A 14,636-nucleotide genomic window follows, 5' to 3' on the forward strand; every position below is an offset into this window, starting at 1 on the left:
GCGTGCTGGAACCTATCCCAGCTATCTTCGGCGAGAGGTGGGGTACACCCTAAACTGGTCGCCATCGGACGACTTTTACGCCCTATATTTGAAAATAGATATTTCTACTTTCTACTCCTTACGATGTCAAAACAGGCTTGTTACTTCTTTAAATGCGATGCATTGTGCCAACCAAAAAAAACAATAGCTTCTGGCATTCAACACTTTACCGCCTGATCTGAAAAAACACCCAGGTAAAGTGTATTTTTTCTCTCTCGTTCTTCTTTTCCTTTCGGCTTGTCCCGTTAGGCGACACCTATCTCCTGCATCCTCCTCTCTTACACCAACTGCCCTCATGTCTTCCCTCACGACAGCCATCAACCTTCTCTTTGGTCTTCCTCTAGCTCTCTTGCCTGGCAGCTCCATCCTCATCACCCTTCTACCAATATACTCCCTATCACTCCTCTGGACGTGTCCAAGTCTGCTCTCTCTAACTTTGTCTCCAAAACATCAAACCTTGGCTGTCCCTCTGATGAGCTTTTTTTTTTAATCCAACCTGGTCACTCCGAGAGCGAACCTCAACGTCTTCATTTCCGCCATCTCCAGCTCTGCTTCCTGTTGTCTCTTCAGTGCCACTGTCTCTAATCCGTACATCATGGCTGGCCTCAACACTTTTTTATAAACTTTGCCCTTCATCCTAGCAGAGACTCTTCTGTCACATAACACACCTGACACCTTCCTCCACCTGTTGCAACCTGCTTGGACCCATTTCTTCACTTCCTGACCACACTCACCATTGCTCTGGACGGTTGACCTCAAGTATTTCATGTCCTCCACCCTCGCTATCTCTTCTCCCTGTAGCCTCACTCTTCCCCCTCATTCATGCACTTATATTCTTATATTATATACTTGTATTCCCATAACTTCGTCGTGTGGCTCATCAACTTTATTCCTCTATAGTTCCCACAGCTGTGCACATCACCCTTGTTCTTAAAAATGGGCACCAGCACACTCTTCCTCCATTCCTCAGGCATCTTCTCACCCGCTAGAATTCTATTGAACAAGCCGGTCAAAAACCCCACAGCCACCTCTCCTAGATGTTTCCATACCTCCACAGGAATGTCATCAGGACCAACTGCCTTTCCATTTTTATCCTCTTTAATGCCTTTCTAACTTCCCCCTTACTAATCATTGCCACTTCCTGGTCCACCACACTTGCCTCATCTACTCTCCCTTCTCTCTCATTTCCCTCATTCATCAACTCCTCAAAGTATTCTTTCCATCTATCCAGCACACTACTGGCACCAGTCAACACATTTCCATCTCTATCCTTAATCACCCTAACCTGCTGCACATCCTTCCCATCTCAATCTCTCTGTCTGGCCAACCTGTATAGATCTTTTTTCCCCTTCTTTAGTGTCTAACCTGGCATACATGCCATCATATGCCTCTTGTTTGGCCTTTGTCACCTCTACCTTTGCCCTATGTCACATCTCAATGTATTCCTTTCTCCTCTCCTCGGTCCTCTCAGTGTCCCACTTCTTCTTAGCTAACCTCTTTCCTTGTATGATTTCCTGTACTTTGAGGTTCCATCACCAAGTCTCCCTCTCCATTTTCCTGCCAGAAGATACACCAAGTACTCTCCTGCTGTCTCTCTGATCACCTTCTCACAATATTTCCCAACAATGATTTAAGAAGGTAGGAAAGAGATAAATATCAATATACAAAACGTTATTTCTTTAAATCTCTGTAGGTGTTTACATTTTCAAATCATTACTTCTACAACATTCCTAGAAAATCACAATGCCCCATTATTTCTCACCAATCACACATTATTCGGTAAGATGTAGACTACTACATTCACAACTATGACTACTACCAATAATCAAAATAATGATAATGAATGGGTTTTATATAAAGGCTTACTAGATTGACAAAAATGCAATGAAATTATTTACAACCGAAATAGTAATAAAAAATTACAAACACCCCGATGAATAAAGATAATTCGGTTAGAGAAGCAAATATGTGAATTGCAATTTGCTCCACTTTCGGCTTCGTGCCAAGGACAGCTTATTACAGATTGCACCTGTTTTGCTTCTCAATGGGGATATTGGATCTGTTACTGCTCTGTGCAGGGGCAGATCTCTTCTAGTGGGGAAATACAGAAAAATACTTAATGTTTTGCTTGATCACCTTGCTGTTTTTAATGAATAAATACATAAATAGGTTTATGGATTTTTTGTGTGTGTGTGTTTCTGCCCTTGGAAGAAAATGTTTGGACACACCTGATGCCCCAGGGCATCTGTTTTGTACGGCACACTCGTATGCTCTGTTGCTCCCCAGTGGTCAGGTGCTATGACTGCACCCACCGGTTCAACGTGAAGTGGATGACAGGCGAGCAGACATTCCTGCAGTGACCCGTTCGTTCACTGGCAACCTCCCATCGTCTAGCGTGCATTGGAAGTGGAAATGACAAGAAAAGGTCATGTGCATCGAGCGCTCACGCTTTACAAACTTCAATTTAAACACATTTGCACAATTGATCTTTTTTAATTATTTTTTTAAAGGAAGTTGTCGCTTAACAAAGGTCAGGTGACGACCCCCGAAACCTCTCCTTTAAAAAAAAAAAAACACAGTCGATGCATGCCTTTTGCATTAAAATGGCAGGTCAAATCACTGCTCCCAATAGTAGTTCTCATCAAAACACTTTTCACAAAATAACTGAGTGAATTTGCAAATAAATTATTTTCAAGGCTCTGCCATTTTTTTTTCTGGCGCTGGTGCAAGATCGCTCTGCTGCAGTAGCTCTAATTTATTACAGTATTGCTCTTCCATCCCAACGCACGATAAATGCAGATGTATTTTTTTTCTTTTGTTTAATAGGGATCCAAAAGGGTTTGTCTATTGTGGAGGATCAGCGAAGCCTAAGCGTGGCCCAAGTGAGCGACAAAACCGGTTTCCGAGTGAAACAAATAGACGTCAACATAATATGCATTTTTATATGTTGTAGCTTACATATAAAGTCAAATATGTTACGCAGAACGGGTGAACTTGGAGCGTTGCATTTGCGGAGTCGGTGCTTATTTCCAGCAGTTTCTGCCCCCCCCGCGCCCCCTCCTACTCCCACCCCACCCCCGACTTGAGATCTTTGTGCAGCACAAGTGCAACATTTGCCATTTCAAACGAGGTTCCCTTGGTTCATTTCCAGTTGGTTATCACATTAAGCTTTTCTGTTGCGCCACATTTGGCTAATTCGTCAAACAGTGTTGGAAAAATAGGGCGGCTCGAGATCATGGGGACAAACAATTCGGTTACACGTTACGAAATGAAAACGAAACAAAAACCTTTTTGCAGATGTTTTTTACCCCCCTAGTTATCGAAAGTATTTCGATTATATGGGTAATTTATTCCACCTCAACCTCCTGAGAAGGGATTCCGCTGGGAGTTAAACATACTCATGATTGATGGGAATACTTCTAAACATGAGAAATTACACTCCGCCTTTTTTGCCTTAGTCCTTGTTCGTTTGGTGCGTGTTCCAGATGTTGCCGTGAATTGCAGTTGTGTGATTTATTATTTTTTTTTTTTTGATTGTGTGCGAAGATGGAAGTCGGCATGATGTAGCCGGGCTCAGAAGGATATCATACAGCGCATGCGCAGTAGCCGTTTGTGCCATATTGGAATGAGGTCGTGGACCAGAAGTGCGTCAAGATGGGGAGACGTTGCACCAGTCAAACCGGAAGTATCCTCCAAAGATTTTTTCAGTTGATTGTTGGTCGGTTACGCATGTACTACAGTCTTATTTTGAAAGTCTCATGCCGGAGGCGAGTGCGTGACTCACGCTAACTTCACAAAACAGCTAGCGAGCAGGCAGGCGGCGAGAAGCTCGGCATCTAAAAAGCGACTTGGAAAAACTACTTAACGGTAAGAGACGAATTCGGCGACCAAATATTCACGTACTGCGCACTGTTTGTTACATTTTCCTGTCAGTGTTTTGCGCCGCGGTGGGGCGCTCGTCTTTTTTCCCGTCTCTCAAAAAGACGAGTCTGGTTCGGTGGTGGAAAGCGCCCCCTTATTGCTCGTCAGCCTGTGCTCGCTCTTATTGCTGGGAGCCCGTGACGTGCAGTAACTTGACTCGCTGGTTCCACGCGTCCAACGGAGTCCACACACACACACACACACACACACGTTTCATCATCACTCCGAGGCGCGCTAAGAGACGTTCGTGAGCGGCCATGTGTCGTGCTCGCATCAGAGTGAAAGTTACCAAATATCTTTTGTCAGTGGAGCGTGGGGGAACAGTGCACTCCTCTAAAGACGCCTAAAAGGACATTTGCCCTTGAATAGCTCCAACGGCCTTACATAATACCGAAAATGTCGCCCGTATTCGGCAAGTAATAATGTCGAAATGTGATGTCCGACCGCTTGGAAAGAGGCGGATGATGTTGACTTCTTGCAACCGACTTCTGGCCTCCTACTTCCCCGTTGTGCAACCTGACTGACCCAAGTGCAATTCTGGAAGTGGGGCAAACATAGTGAAATGACACTAATAGTTATTCATGACAGTGTCTCCCGGAAGTAAGTACACACCTCACATTTTTGTAAATACAGTATTTTATTATACCTTCTCACGGGACAACACTAAACAAATGATACTTTGCTAAAATGTAAAATAGTTCGTTTACGGCTTGTATAACAGTGTACATATACTGTCCCCTCAAAATAAGAAAACACAAACATTCATGCAACAAAAGTGAGTACACCCCTAAGTGCAATAAAAATAGAAGTGCTCATATTTGTGAGATACAGCAGTACCTTGACTTATAAGTTTAATTGGTTGCGTGACCAAGCTCGTAACTCAATTTACTTGTGTCTCAAGTCAATTTAACCCATTGAAAGGAATTGAAATGCCATTAATCTGTTCCAGCCCAGAAAATAGCAATGCATTGAGTGTGTGTGTGTCTGTACATATATATATGTGTATACACACATGTAAAAAGTCACCAAACATACTGTACTCTACACTCAACCATTTCCTTTCCTCACTCAATAATACAGGAGGCTACTAATGAAAACATCAAGTTATTTCAAGAAATACATATATGCTCTTGTTGATTGATTTCTTATTTATATATTCTGTCAAGAGAGATTTTCTGCACAAAAGTGGACACTGTTGAACATGGTACATCTAGCTCATTTTTTTCCAGGCTTTTGCGAACATGGCCAGATGGCATTTAAAATGAAGAATCGTCTACTGCAATCGTCTGTTCTCAGATAGTTTCAGTTCTACTCCCCCCCTACACTGTTTTCTTACATACTTCCCTATTCACTCCACTGTCAAATGAGACCAGGCTTGTCAAGAAAATGAGAATGCAACTTAAAATAATCTGTTTCCTTTATTTGACATGACAAACACATTGTTTCTACCCCTGAATTTCATTTTCATGCCTTCATGATGTGAATCTGAGGCACTCAGTTAAATCATTTTCTGTGCTGTAGACATTTCTGTGAGTCTTCTAGTCTGTTATAACTTGTTATTGCTGAAACATGTTTCACCATATTTTCTCTGCTGATGGCACCCACAAGGTCGGAAACACTACCACTGTCCTTGTTCTACATAACACTAATTTCAGGATACATTTTAAATCACTTTATTTTTATTCTTTCTCCCAATTTTTCTGTGAAAGGAAGAAATGCAAAATAGTGATTTCATAGTAAATTAAAGAAGACAGGCATTTTTTGTTATAAGAGTCCCTGGTCTCTTATAACATGCTTTGTTTTTTCAAAAATATCGCATATATCAAGAATGAAAATAGACTTTTCATGTGCAAGAAACGTTGTGGCTGTCTGTAATTATGCAGCTTGTCATGCCGCACTTCCTGCTCAGAGACCTCAGAGGTTTAGGAACACTGCAGAAATGCTTAATCACATGAGAAGTGCTGATGAGAATCAGATTATAGGATTTGGTAAGTGCTTGAGTTGTTAAAAAAAAAAAAAAGAAAAGAAAAAGAAGTGAGTGTGCGTGTGCATGTGTGTGTGTGTGTGGGTTGGTGGGGGGGTTTGGCCCTTTTTCTTTCCAGCTAAGTCTGTCTCAGGTGGTGCCGAGCGATTGAGACTGGTCGGCTGCTGGTAGTTCTGCCCCATGTACACCATTTACTGTATGTGAAACAGGCCAAGTTGTTTCTCTTCCTGTGTGTGTGTGTGTGTGTGTGTGTGTGTGCGCGCGCGCAAGTCTGTGCTGCTCTGCAAAAGGTTGGAGAAAGCTAAACGAGAGGCAATAATATATATATATATATATATATATATATATATATATATATATATATATATATATATATATATATATATATATATATATATATATATATATATATATATCACAAAAGATATGTTTCTGGAAAAGGCCAATCCATGAAGCATTTACTGATATGTTTACATGCACAAATTAATTGGGTAACTTGCATGATTCACTCACACTTTTTTTCGCACTTTTCTGTTAAGCCGCATTTTACACACACTAAGTGCAATTCGATCTTTCGACAAGCTATGTCGTCCTCTGCCACACGCGATGGTGATGATGCTCTATTCAGCCTGTTTGGTGGTTCAAGTTTAATAAGGAAGAGTGGATTGTTGCTACTTGCTAACTGGCACAAACTTATAATGTGTGCATAAAAGAGAGCTGCAATGACTCTTGTGGTTGTGGTAACACTCAAAGGCAGAGAAAAAGAAATAATGCTCCTGGAGTCTGTCCATTTTTGACAGTACCATGAAGGTCCTCTAAGAATTATCGGTAGCCTAACAGAAGTAAAGACTGGTGTGATGAGGGAACAAATATTTGATTTACATGATTCGTTTACGATGTTGATGACGTTATTGTTTTGCGCATTCTTATTTGACTCAATGAAGTTTGATTAAACAGATACGGTACTTCTTGTGAATGGTCTTTGCACTCACTGTGAATCCTATTTTTTAGGGTGACTTTAATTAGGGTAATGAGAGTCACAGTTGATGGCCATGAACTAAGAAAATACGATACAGACATCATTTCAGTCTATTTTAAATAAAACGTGAATTGAAAAAAAGTGATGTTGATGATAAAATATGTGTTTTATATGCGGTTTGTTCATTCATCATATTACAGCTTAAACCAGAAATTCAGAGATATTCTACCGAAGATATGTTTTTCTCCATCCATAGTCTTTAATTATTAACTTCTTTAAGAAGTTGTACCATGAATTTATTCTCCCCAATTGATGGAAGTGTGTACACGCAAGATGATTTGTTTTCCAATTGAATAAAGAACTTATTTCGGGTGTTGCACTGGGGCGGCTGGTCATTGATTCTGGCAGGGTTGGGGCACGCTTTTGTTTGGCGCCATTAGGCGCGGGGGTGTCTTCGTGTGCATTCTTCTTCGGGGTAGCCGGACTGTGGGCGTCGGGGCTGGGGGCCGGGGTTTTTTAGTTTGGGCGGTTCCGGTGGGGCCAGGGCGTTGGTCCCAGTTCCGGTCGGTTCTCGATTCTCCATGCCCAACCCTACTCACGACGGGCGCTTAACTTGGACTCGCTTAAGAGGGCTACGACCTTTTTTTTTTTTTTTTTTTTTTTTTGGGTGGCGGCTGGCTCCTGCGTTGGGCCCTGTTGGTGGCTGGGGCCCCCATGCTCTCCGGGGGTGGTGGGGTCAGTGGCAGCGGTGGGGCTCGCTGGGTGGGTGGTGGGTGGTTCGTGGGGGGCAGTGGTCCGGTGCCCATGCCCCTCCCCTTGGGACTGGTCAGGGCGCTTCGGTCGGGCTCGGGACCTCCCTGGATCCTGGGTGGTCGGTGGTGTCCCCCTGGTTGGGTCCCCTGCTGGTCGGGTTCGCTGTGTCAGCCGCCCCCCGAGGGGGGGGGGGGGGGTCGATGTACCGGCTAAGCAACTCCGTATACCAGTTGACTAACATGCATCTGATATGGTGTTCATTCACTAATAAGTTCAATAGAAACACGACTTTAATTACTTGTGCTGGAATCACTTATAACAACACAGGTTATAAACATATCTACTCACAGGTTATTACAAGTATTTAGACACTAAAAAAGAATCCCACCGCACCACTCGACAGTAGCACGGCCTTGCTCATTTTCCCACATTCTGTCCTGCCCTTTTCTGTCATCTCTTATCTGGTTCTTGTGGTTAGTTATTGCATCTCCTCACCGGGTGTCCCCCCCAACCCCCAATCCACAAATAACTGTTGTAATGTTACTTGTGTTCAAATATCTAGACTGTCTCACTATTGCTCTGCTGTGATTTTCACCCCTAGTCCCCTTGTCCACTCTGTCCCTCTGTCTGTCCCCTAAAACCGTTTTCTGTCAGGCTGCACTTTCAATAAACATGAGAATAATTAAAAACATTTAAAAATAAGAAGATGGAGTATTTCAAGGCATACAGATCCACCATTCTGCAAGGCCATGCAGCTGAACAGGACAGGTTTAAAATAAATAAACAAATAAAGAAAGAAAGAATAAACAACTTAATAACGCGGTCAGATTAAGGTGTTTACCTGCATTTTAGAAATCTGGATTCAGTCGATTTAGTACTTACTTTTTAATGCATGTAAATATAGTGCAGGTTATATTATTTTAGGACTTCAAAATTTGTTTCAGAGAAAATGCAAGACGCTTGTGTGTGTGTCTGTGGAAACATCTTTGCTTTCATTATTGAGATCAGCGTCAGTTTTAAGAATAGCGCCTGTCAACTTTAGTTCTGTTCCACTGCTCTTTTTTTCCCACTCTTACGTGAGAGAGTGTGACCCCAGGGACAATGTGATCTTCTGGTGTGCCGGGGGGTGGGGGTAGAAGGACAAGAGTGTGGGGTCGGGGTGAAAGGCGGCGCAGATCCTGGCGGAGCACGGGGGTCACTGTGACGGTGGGGTGGGCAAGAGGGGGTGGTGTGTGATCTGGGCCGCGGTTTTAATAGAGATGTCCCGTGTGACAAAGACGAGGCTGACAGGCCGCCTGAATGGAGCTGCTGTGACAGACCAGCATCCCGCTTGCGCCGTGGTCCCGCCCAGCGCTCCCCTCATTCACGCCGCAACTCTGGTTGAATTAACTTGATTTCATGTGTGTGTCACAATGCAGCGGGTCACGTTGATGTGTCAAAGCTTGATGTGTGTCCACATTAACGTCAAGCCTGTCTTGGTTTCAAATGTGCACTTGAAGAACCAGTCGGTCTTTAAATTTTTTAAGACATTTTGAAAAGGAGAGTTTGGGCAAGATTAGACATTTCATATTTTTGTACACCAATTGAAAATGTTTTAACCACTTTACAGTAAAATATGCATCACAAAGGAATGATAAATTACCTTAAAAGGTTTTCACGTTTCATTTGAACTAACCGGATTCATCGAAACTTGAATGTTTTGTTGAATTTTATGCTACAGACACACATATACAGTAAATCACTGGTGCAGTGGTTTGTGGTCGTCGGTTACAATGCATTTCTTGCATTCATTGTTGTGTTTATATCTTCTCCTTTCGTTATAACCACTCGATGATATAGAAAACCTGTGTTTTAAAGTATTATTGAAATTTGTAGATCGCAGTCAGTTGTCATTGTGTACCTGGTTTGATGCAATATAATGATGATCATCGGAATCAGGAATCAATGATTTTTGTTGGTGAGTGTTTTTGAGGTCTGAGCTCATTCATTTGATGGATGGTACCTCTTCTATTCCTCTCCAGAGCTCCTAATCTTGGTTGAAGAGGACATCACACCAGCATGAGCCAGGAGTCAGTGGAGTCTGGTAGGATTTGTGATTTTTCTCTTCTAAACAGCGGAATGAAAAGCGGAAGATCATATTTTAGAAAGCGGTTTATAAAAGGGCGGCACGGTGGCTGACTGGTTAGAGCGTCAGCCTCACAGTACTGAGGACCCGGATTCAATCCCCGGCCCCGCCTGTTTGCATATTCTCCCCGTGCCTGCGTGGGTTTTATCCGGGCTCTCCGGTTTCCTCCCACATCCCAAAAACATGCATTAATTGGAGACTCTAAATTGCCCGTAGGTGTGACTGTGAGTGCGAATGGTTGTTTGTTTGTATGTGCCCTGCGATTGGCTGGCAACCAGTTCAGGGTGTACCCTGCCTCCTGCCCGATGACAGCTGGGATAGGCTCCAGCACGCCCGCGACCCTAGTGAGGAGAAGCGGCTCAGAAAATGGATGGATGGATGAGGGTTTATAAAAGGAGAGAAATGTGTGTTTGTGTTCCAGATGGAGGCTGTGCTCAGGATGTATCCGACTTCAATTGGGATGACTATTTGGAAGAGACCGGCGCTGCGTCTGTGCCTCATCACGCCTTTAAACATGTGAGCCCTCACTTCCTTTAAAATTGAACACTTCAAAATAAGTATCTAAAAGGTGTGGACACACATTTTATTTCAAAACCAAATAACACATAGTGGATAATGTTTGAGACGTTTGGCATCTTTTTCCAAGAGCTTACCTTTAAAGAATGGGGTAAGCAGTGATGATTGGGACTGTTAAAGAGAGGCGAATTTGCTTCCTGAACTCTGCTAAGGTGATGGGAGGACAGAGTATAAAGAATTATAATACGTTTAAAAATATGAAATAAGTCACCGTGCAAGATCTATGCCAAAATACTATCCATCTGCAAGCTGGCTGCTGACATCACATGGTCAATAGTTCTCACCGAGCTCCAAAACCGACTACTGGATGAAGCGGTGAAGATGTGCATTTGTGCAATGTGTTACATCGTCTCACACCTTCTATGCCTGCTGCCCTCCCTTCTACCCCTACTGATCTCCCTCTTGAAAAGTGTCTCAAGAAACGACGCAAGCTCTGTCAATACAAAGTGAATGCAGCATCTCAAGTCTCTTATTTTCCCAATTGAATTTACACTGATTTATTTGTTTTATCAGTGTAATGAGTGTGTGGTTTGCTTCATATTTAAGAGCAGCACCAAAGCAAAATGCTAGCAGTTGTGTTGGTATGGCAATATATTTTTAACTCTTTAGTGAAATTGGTTACTAAGAAACAACATCTATTCAATGAAGTGCCAGCACTATACTGACAGGTCTTCCACTAATAAGGGTGACCATTTTGTAGAAAGCATGGATTAGTAGTGTTACTAGTGCAGCATAGTAGTTTACAATTAAGGTTTAATTGCATACTATTGGGTCAAAAAGGGCACTAGTTGTGGAAAAACTTTAATAGTAAAGACAGTCGTTCTACAGTAGTAGTGCACCTTAGTCATCATACTGGTGCACTCAGCTGTCTTCATAATGCGGACAAAACGTGTACAACCCCAATTCCAATGAAGTTGGGACGTTGTGTTAAACATAAATAAAAACAGAATACAATGATTTGCAAATCATGTTCGACCTATTTTTAATTGAATACACTACAAAGACAATATATTTAATGTTCAAACTGATAAACTTTGTTTTTAGCAAATAATCATTAACTTAGAATTTTATGCCTGCAACACGTTCCAAAAAAACTGGGACAGGGTTATGTTTACCACTGTGTTACATCACCTTTTCTTTTAACAACATTCAATAAACGTTTGGGAAATGAGCACACCAATTAAAGCTTTGTAGATGGAATTCTTTCCCATTCTTGCTTGATGTACAGCTTCAGCTGTTCAAGAGTCCGGAGTCTCTGTTGTCGTATTTTACGCTTCATAATGCGCCACACGTTTTCAATGGGAGACAGGTCTGGACTGCAGGCAGGCCAGTCTAGTACCCGCACTCTTTTATTACGTGCAGAATGTGGTTTGGCATTGTCTTGCTGAAATAAGATGTGGCGTCCATGAAAAAGACGTTGCTTGGATGGCAGCATATGTTTCTCCGAACCTGTATGTAGCTTTCAGCATTAATTGTGCCTTCACAGATGTGTAAGTTACCCATGCCATTCGCATTAACACAGCCCCATAACAGAACCCCACAGATGCTCGCTTTTGAACTTTGCATCCATAAGAGTCCACATGGTTCTTTTCCTCTCTGGCCCGGAGGACACGACGTCCACAATTTCCAAAAACAATTTGAAATGTGGTCTCGTCAGACCACAGAACACTTTTCCACTTTTCATCAGTCCATCTTAAATGAGCTCGGGCCCAGAGAAGCCGGTGGCGTTTCTGGGTGTTGTTGATATATGGCTTTTGCTTTGCATAGTAGAGTTTCAATTTGGACTTACGGATGTAGCGCCTAACTGTGTTTACTGACATTAGTTTTCTGAAGTGTTCCTGAGCCCATGTGGTGATATCCTTTACACATTGATGTCGGCTTTTGATGCAGTGCCGCCTGAGGGATCGACGGTCACTGGCATTCAATGTTGGTTTTCGGCCTTGCCGCTTTCATGGAGTGATTTCTCCAGATTCTCTGAACTTTTTGATGATATTATGGACCGTAGATGATGAAATCCCTAAATTTCTTGCAATTGTACATTGAGGAACATTGTCCTTAAACTGTTCGACTATTTTCTCACGCACTTGTTCACAAAGAGGTGAACCTCGCCCCATCTTTGCTTGTGAATGACTGAGCAATTCAGGGAAGCTCCTTTTATACCCAATCATAGCACCCACCTGTTCCCAATTAGCCTGCTCACCTGTGGGATGTTCCAAGCAGGTGTTTGATCAGCATTCCTCAACTTTCTCCGTCTTTTTTGCCACCTGTCGCAGCTTTTTTGGAACGTGTTACAGCCATAAAATTCCAAGTTAATGATTATTTGCTAAAAACAATAACGTTTATCAGTTTGAACATTAAATATCTTGTCTTTGTAGTGTATTCAATTAAATATAGTTTGAACATGATTTGCAAATCATTGTATTCTGTTTTTATTTATGTTTAACACAGCGTCCCAACTTCGGGACTTCTAACGGTTTTCAGACTTTGCACCTAAGTAGTCTTTCTCACTAAGCTACGCTAACACAGTAGTGAAGTCATAATTATGAAGTGAAAAACACTTTTCGGTCGTAAATATAAAATAATAAAGTGGAAATCAGTACCATAAAGAGATAGCATTCCTTACATTTACTCCTTTGATTGGATTGACCGCTGGAAGGGGGTGAACTAGTTCATTGCATGCTGCTCATATTGTAAACGGAGGGCTCCCTGAATATGAATGTTTCCTTCATCACCTTGAGTGATCCTTTTGTGCACTATTTTCTTTTCATCATTTCGTCCATCAGCCTTATTAACCAGCTGTAAAACAGCAACAACAACAAAATAATCATTTATTGTGTCATAGGGGAAAATCATTAACATTCTACATTCGTGTTTTTGTATACACACAGTCTAGACAAATACAAAGATCAAAGGCTGAATGAACGAACTGTGTTGTGGTCAGTGCCTTGCTTTGGCAGAGTTAAGCAAGGTAGCAACTCTCCAGAAAACAAAATTCGGTCCATTACAGGTCTTTAACTGGCCTTCCTCTCCCCCAAGCTGATGTCCTTACAGACTGAGCTACTGAAAATGAACTGTATGTGTCCACGTTTGTCATTTTTCGCTGTCTCAGGTGGACCAGGGTTTGCAGACAGGCTTGACTCCAGGCATGAAGCTCGAAGTGTGTGTTCGCTCGGAGGCGGACAGTCCTTACTGGGTGGCAAGCATCATCACGACATGTGGCCAGCTGCTGCTGCTCCGCTATGAAGGATACCAGGATAATCGCAGCGCTGACTTCTGGTGTGACACCATGACAGCCGACCTGCACCCACTAGGCTGGAGCCGGCAGCATGGCAAGATCATGAGAGCCCCTGAAGGTGAGACTAAGTTGGAATCTTTTTGTTGTTCTTAAATGAAAAGCAGAATCTGTCTATCATTCGCTCTTACCGTTTTCATTTGAAATTCATCGAAAATCCAAAAACAAAAAAGTGATTTATTTTGTCATTTGGTTTTGGTCATTTTAACACAAAATGGAAAAATGCATTTTTTTTTCATACTTAAATTTTTAGGTGCAAAATACAAAATGGAGAAATAGTACACGTGACTGAATTAGATTTTAATATTCAATTAGTTTGTTTTTTGTGAACCAGAAGTTTTGTAACAGGCATCAGTAAAGATAAGTTAGCTACAACAATCAGTTAGGAAAGTGACCATGATCCATCAGCCATATTGTACTGTAACTTTCACAATTGTGTATTGTTTAGAGCAGTGCTTGTCAATTTTTTTACACAAAGTACCCGCCCAAAAAATAGTTGCCTCTCCAAGTACCACTGTAATGACCGACATTAAAACACAGGAGCGTAGTGGAACAAAATTTTAATTAAAAAAAAAAAAACAGACAGAGGTTGTATTCCTAAAGTTCAAGAAAATAAAAGATGTAATTTTAAAAGAATAAAATTGTGTGAAAAATTACATGTAAATAAAGTCATAATATTACAAGAAAAGAAAAATTATACGACAAAGTTGTGATATTATGGGAAAAACAAAAGTCAAACTTATGAAAAAAATATACCAGAGAATAAGACTGAATACTACAAAAAATATTTTAAGAAATATGACAAGGGAAAAAAAATCATAATTTTCCATGAAAAATATTTGTAATTTATGAGAATAATGTCTAACTATAAGAACAAATTTAATAAAGTCAAAATGTTATATGCAAAAACGGTAAAAAGTATTGATACAATTAAAGTGTATTGCACATAAAAGGTAAATCAAAATAG

At 41.6% G+C, this 14,636-nt stretch overlaps 1 protein-coding gene across 1 annotated transcript in view; it reads left to right on the plus strand.

Moving 5' to 3' along the window:
- Positions 1 to 3,531: 3,531 nt before the first annotated feature.
- Positions 3,532 to 14,636, plus strand: part of sfmbt1 (Scm like with four mbt domains 1) — a 29,714-nt gene continuing 18,609 nt past the window's right edge. Inside the window, exons 1-4 of the mRNA XM_061783528.1 lie at positions 3,532 to 3,906; positions 9,698 to 9,759; positions 10,223 to 10,317; positions 13,487 to 13,730. Coding sequence (XP_061639512.1) covers positions 9,735 to 9,759; positions 10,223 to 10,317; positions 13,487 to 13,730 — 364 coding nt within the window. The 5' untranslated portion in view covers positions 3,532 to 3,906; positions 9,698 to 9,734. The remainder of the gene's footprint in view (positions 3,907 to 9,697; positions 9,760 to 10,222; positions 10,318 to 13,486; positions 13,731 to 14,636) is intronic.

Source organism: Phyllopteryx taeniolatus, chromosome 9, assembly GCF_024500385.1.
Source record: "Phyllopteryx taeniolatus isolate TA_2022b chromosome 9, UOR_Ptae_1.2, whole genome shotgun sequence".
Taxonomy (NCBI): Eukaryota; Metazoa; Chordata; class Actinopteri; order Syngnathiformes; family Syngnathidae; genus Phyllopteryx; species Phyllopteryx taeniolatus.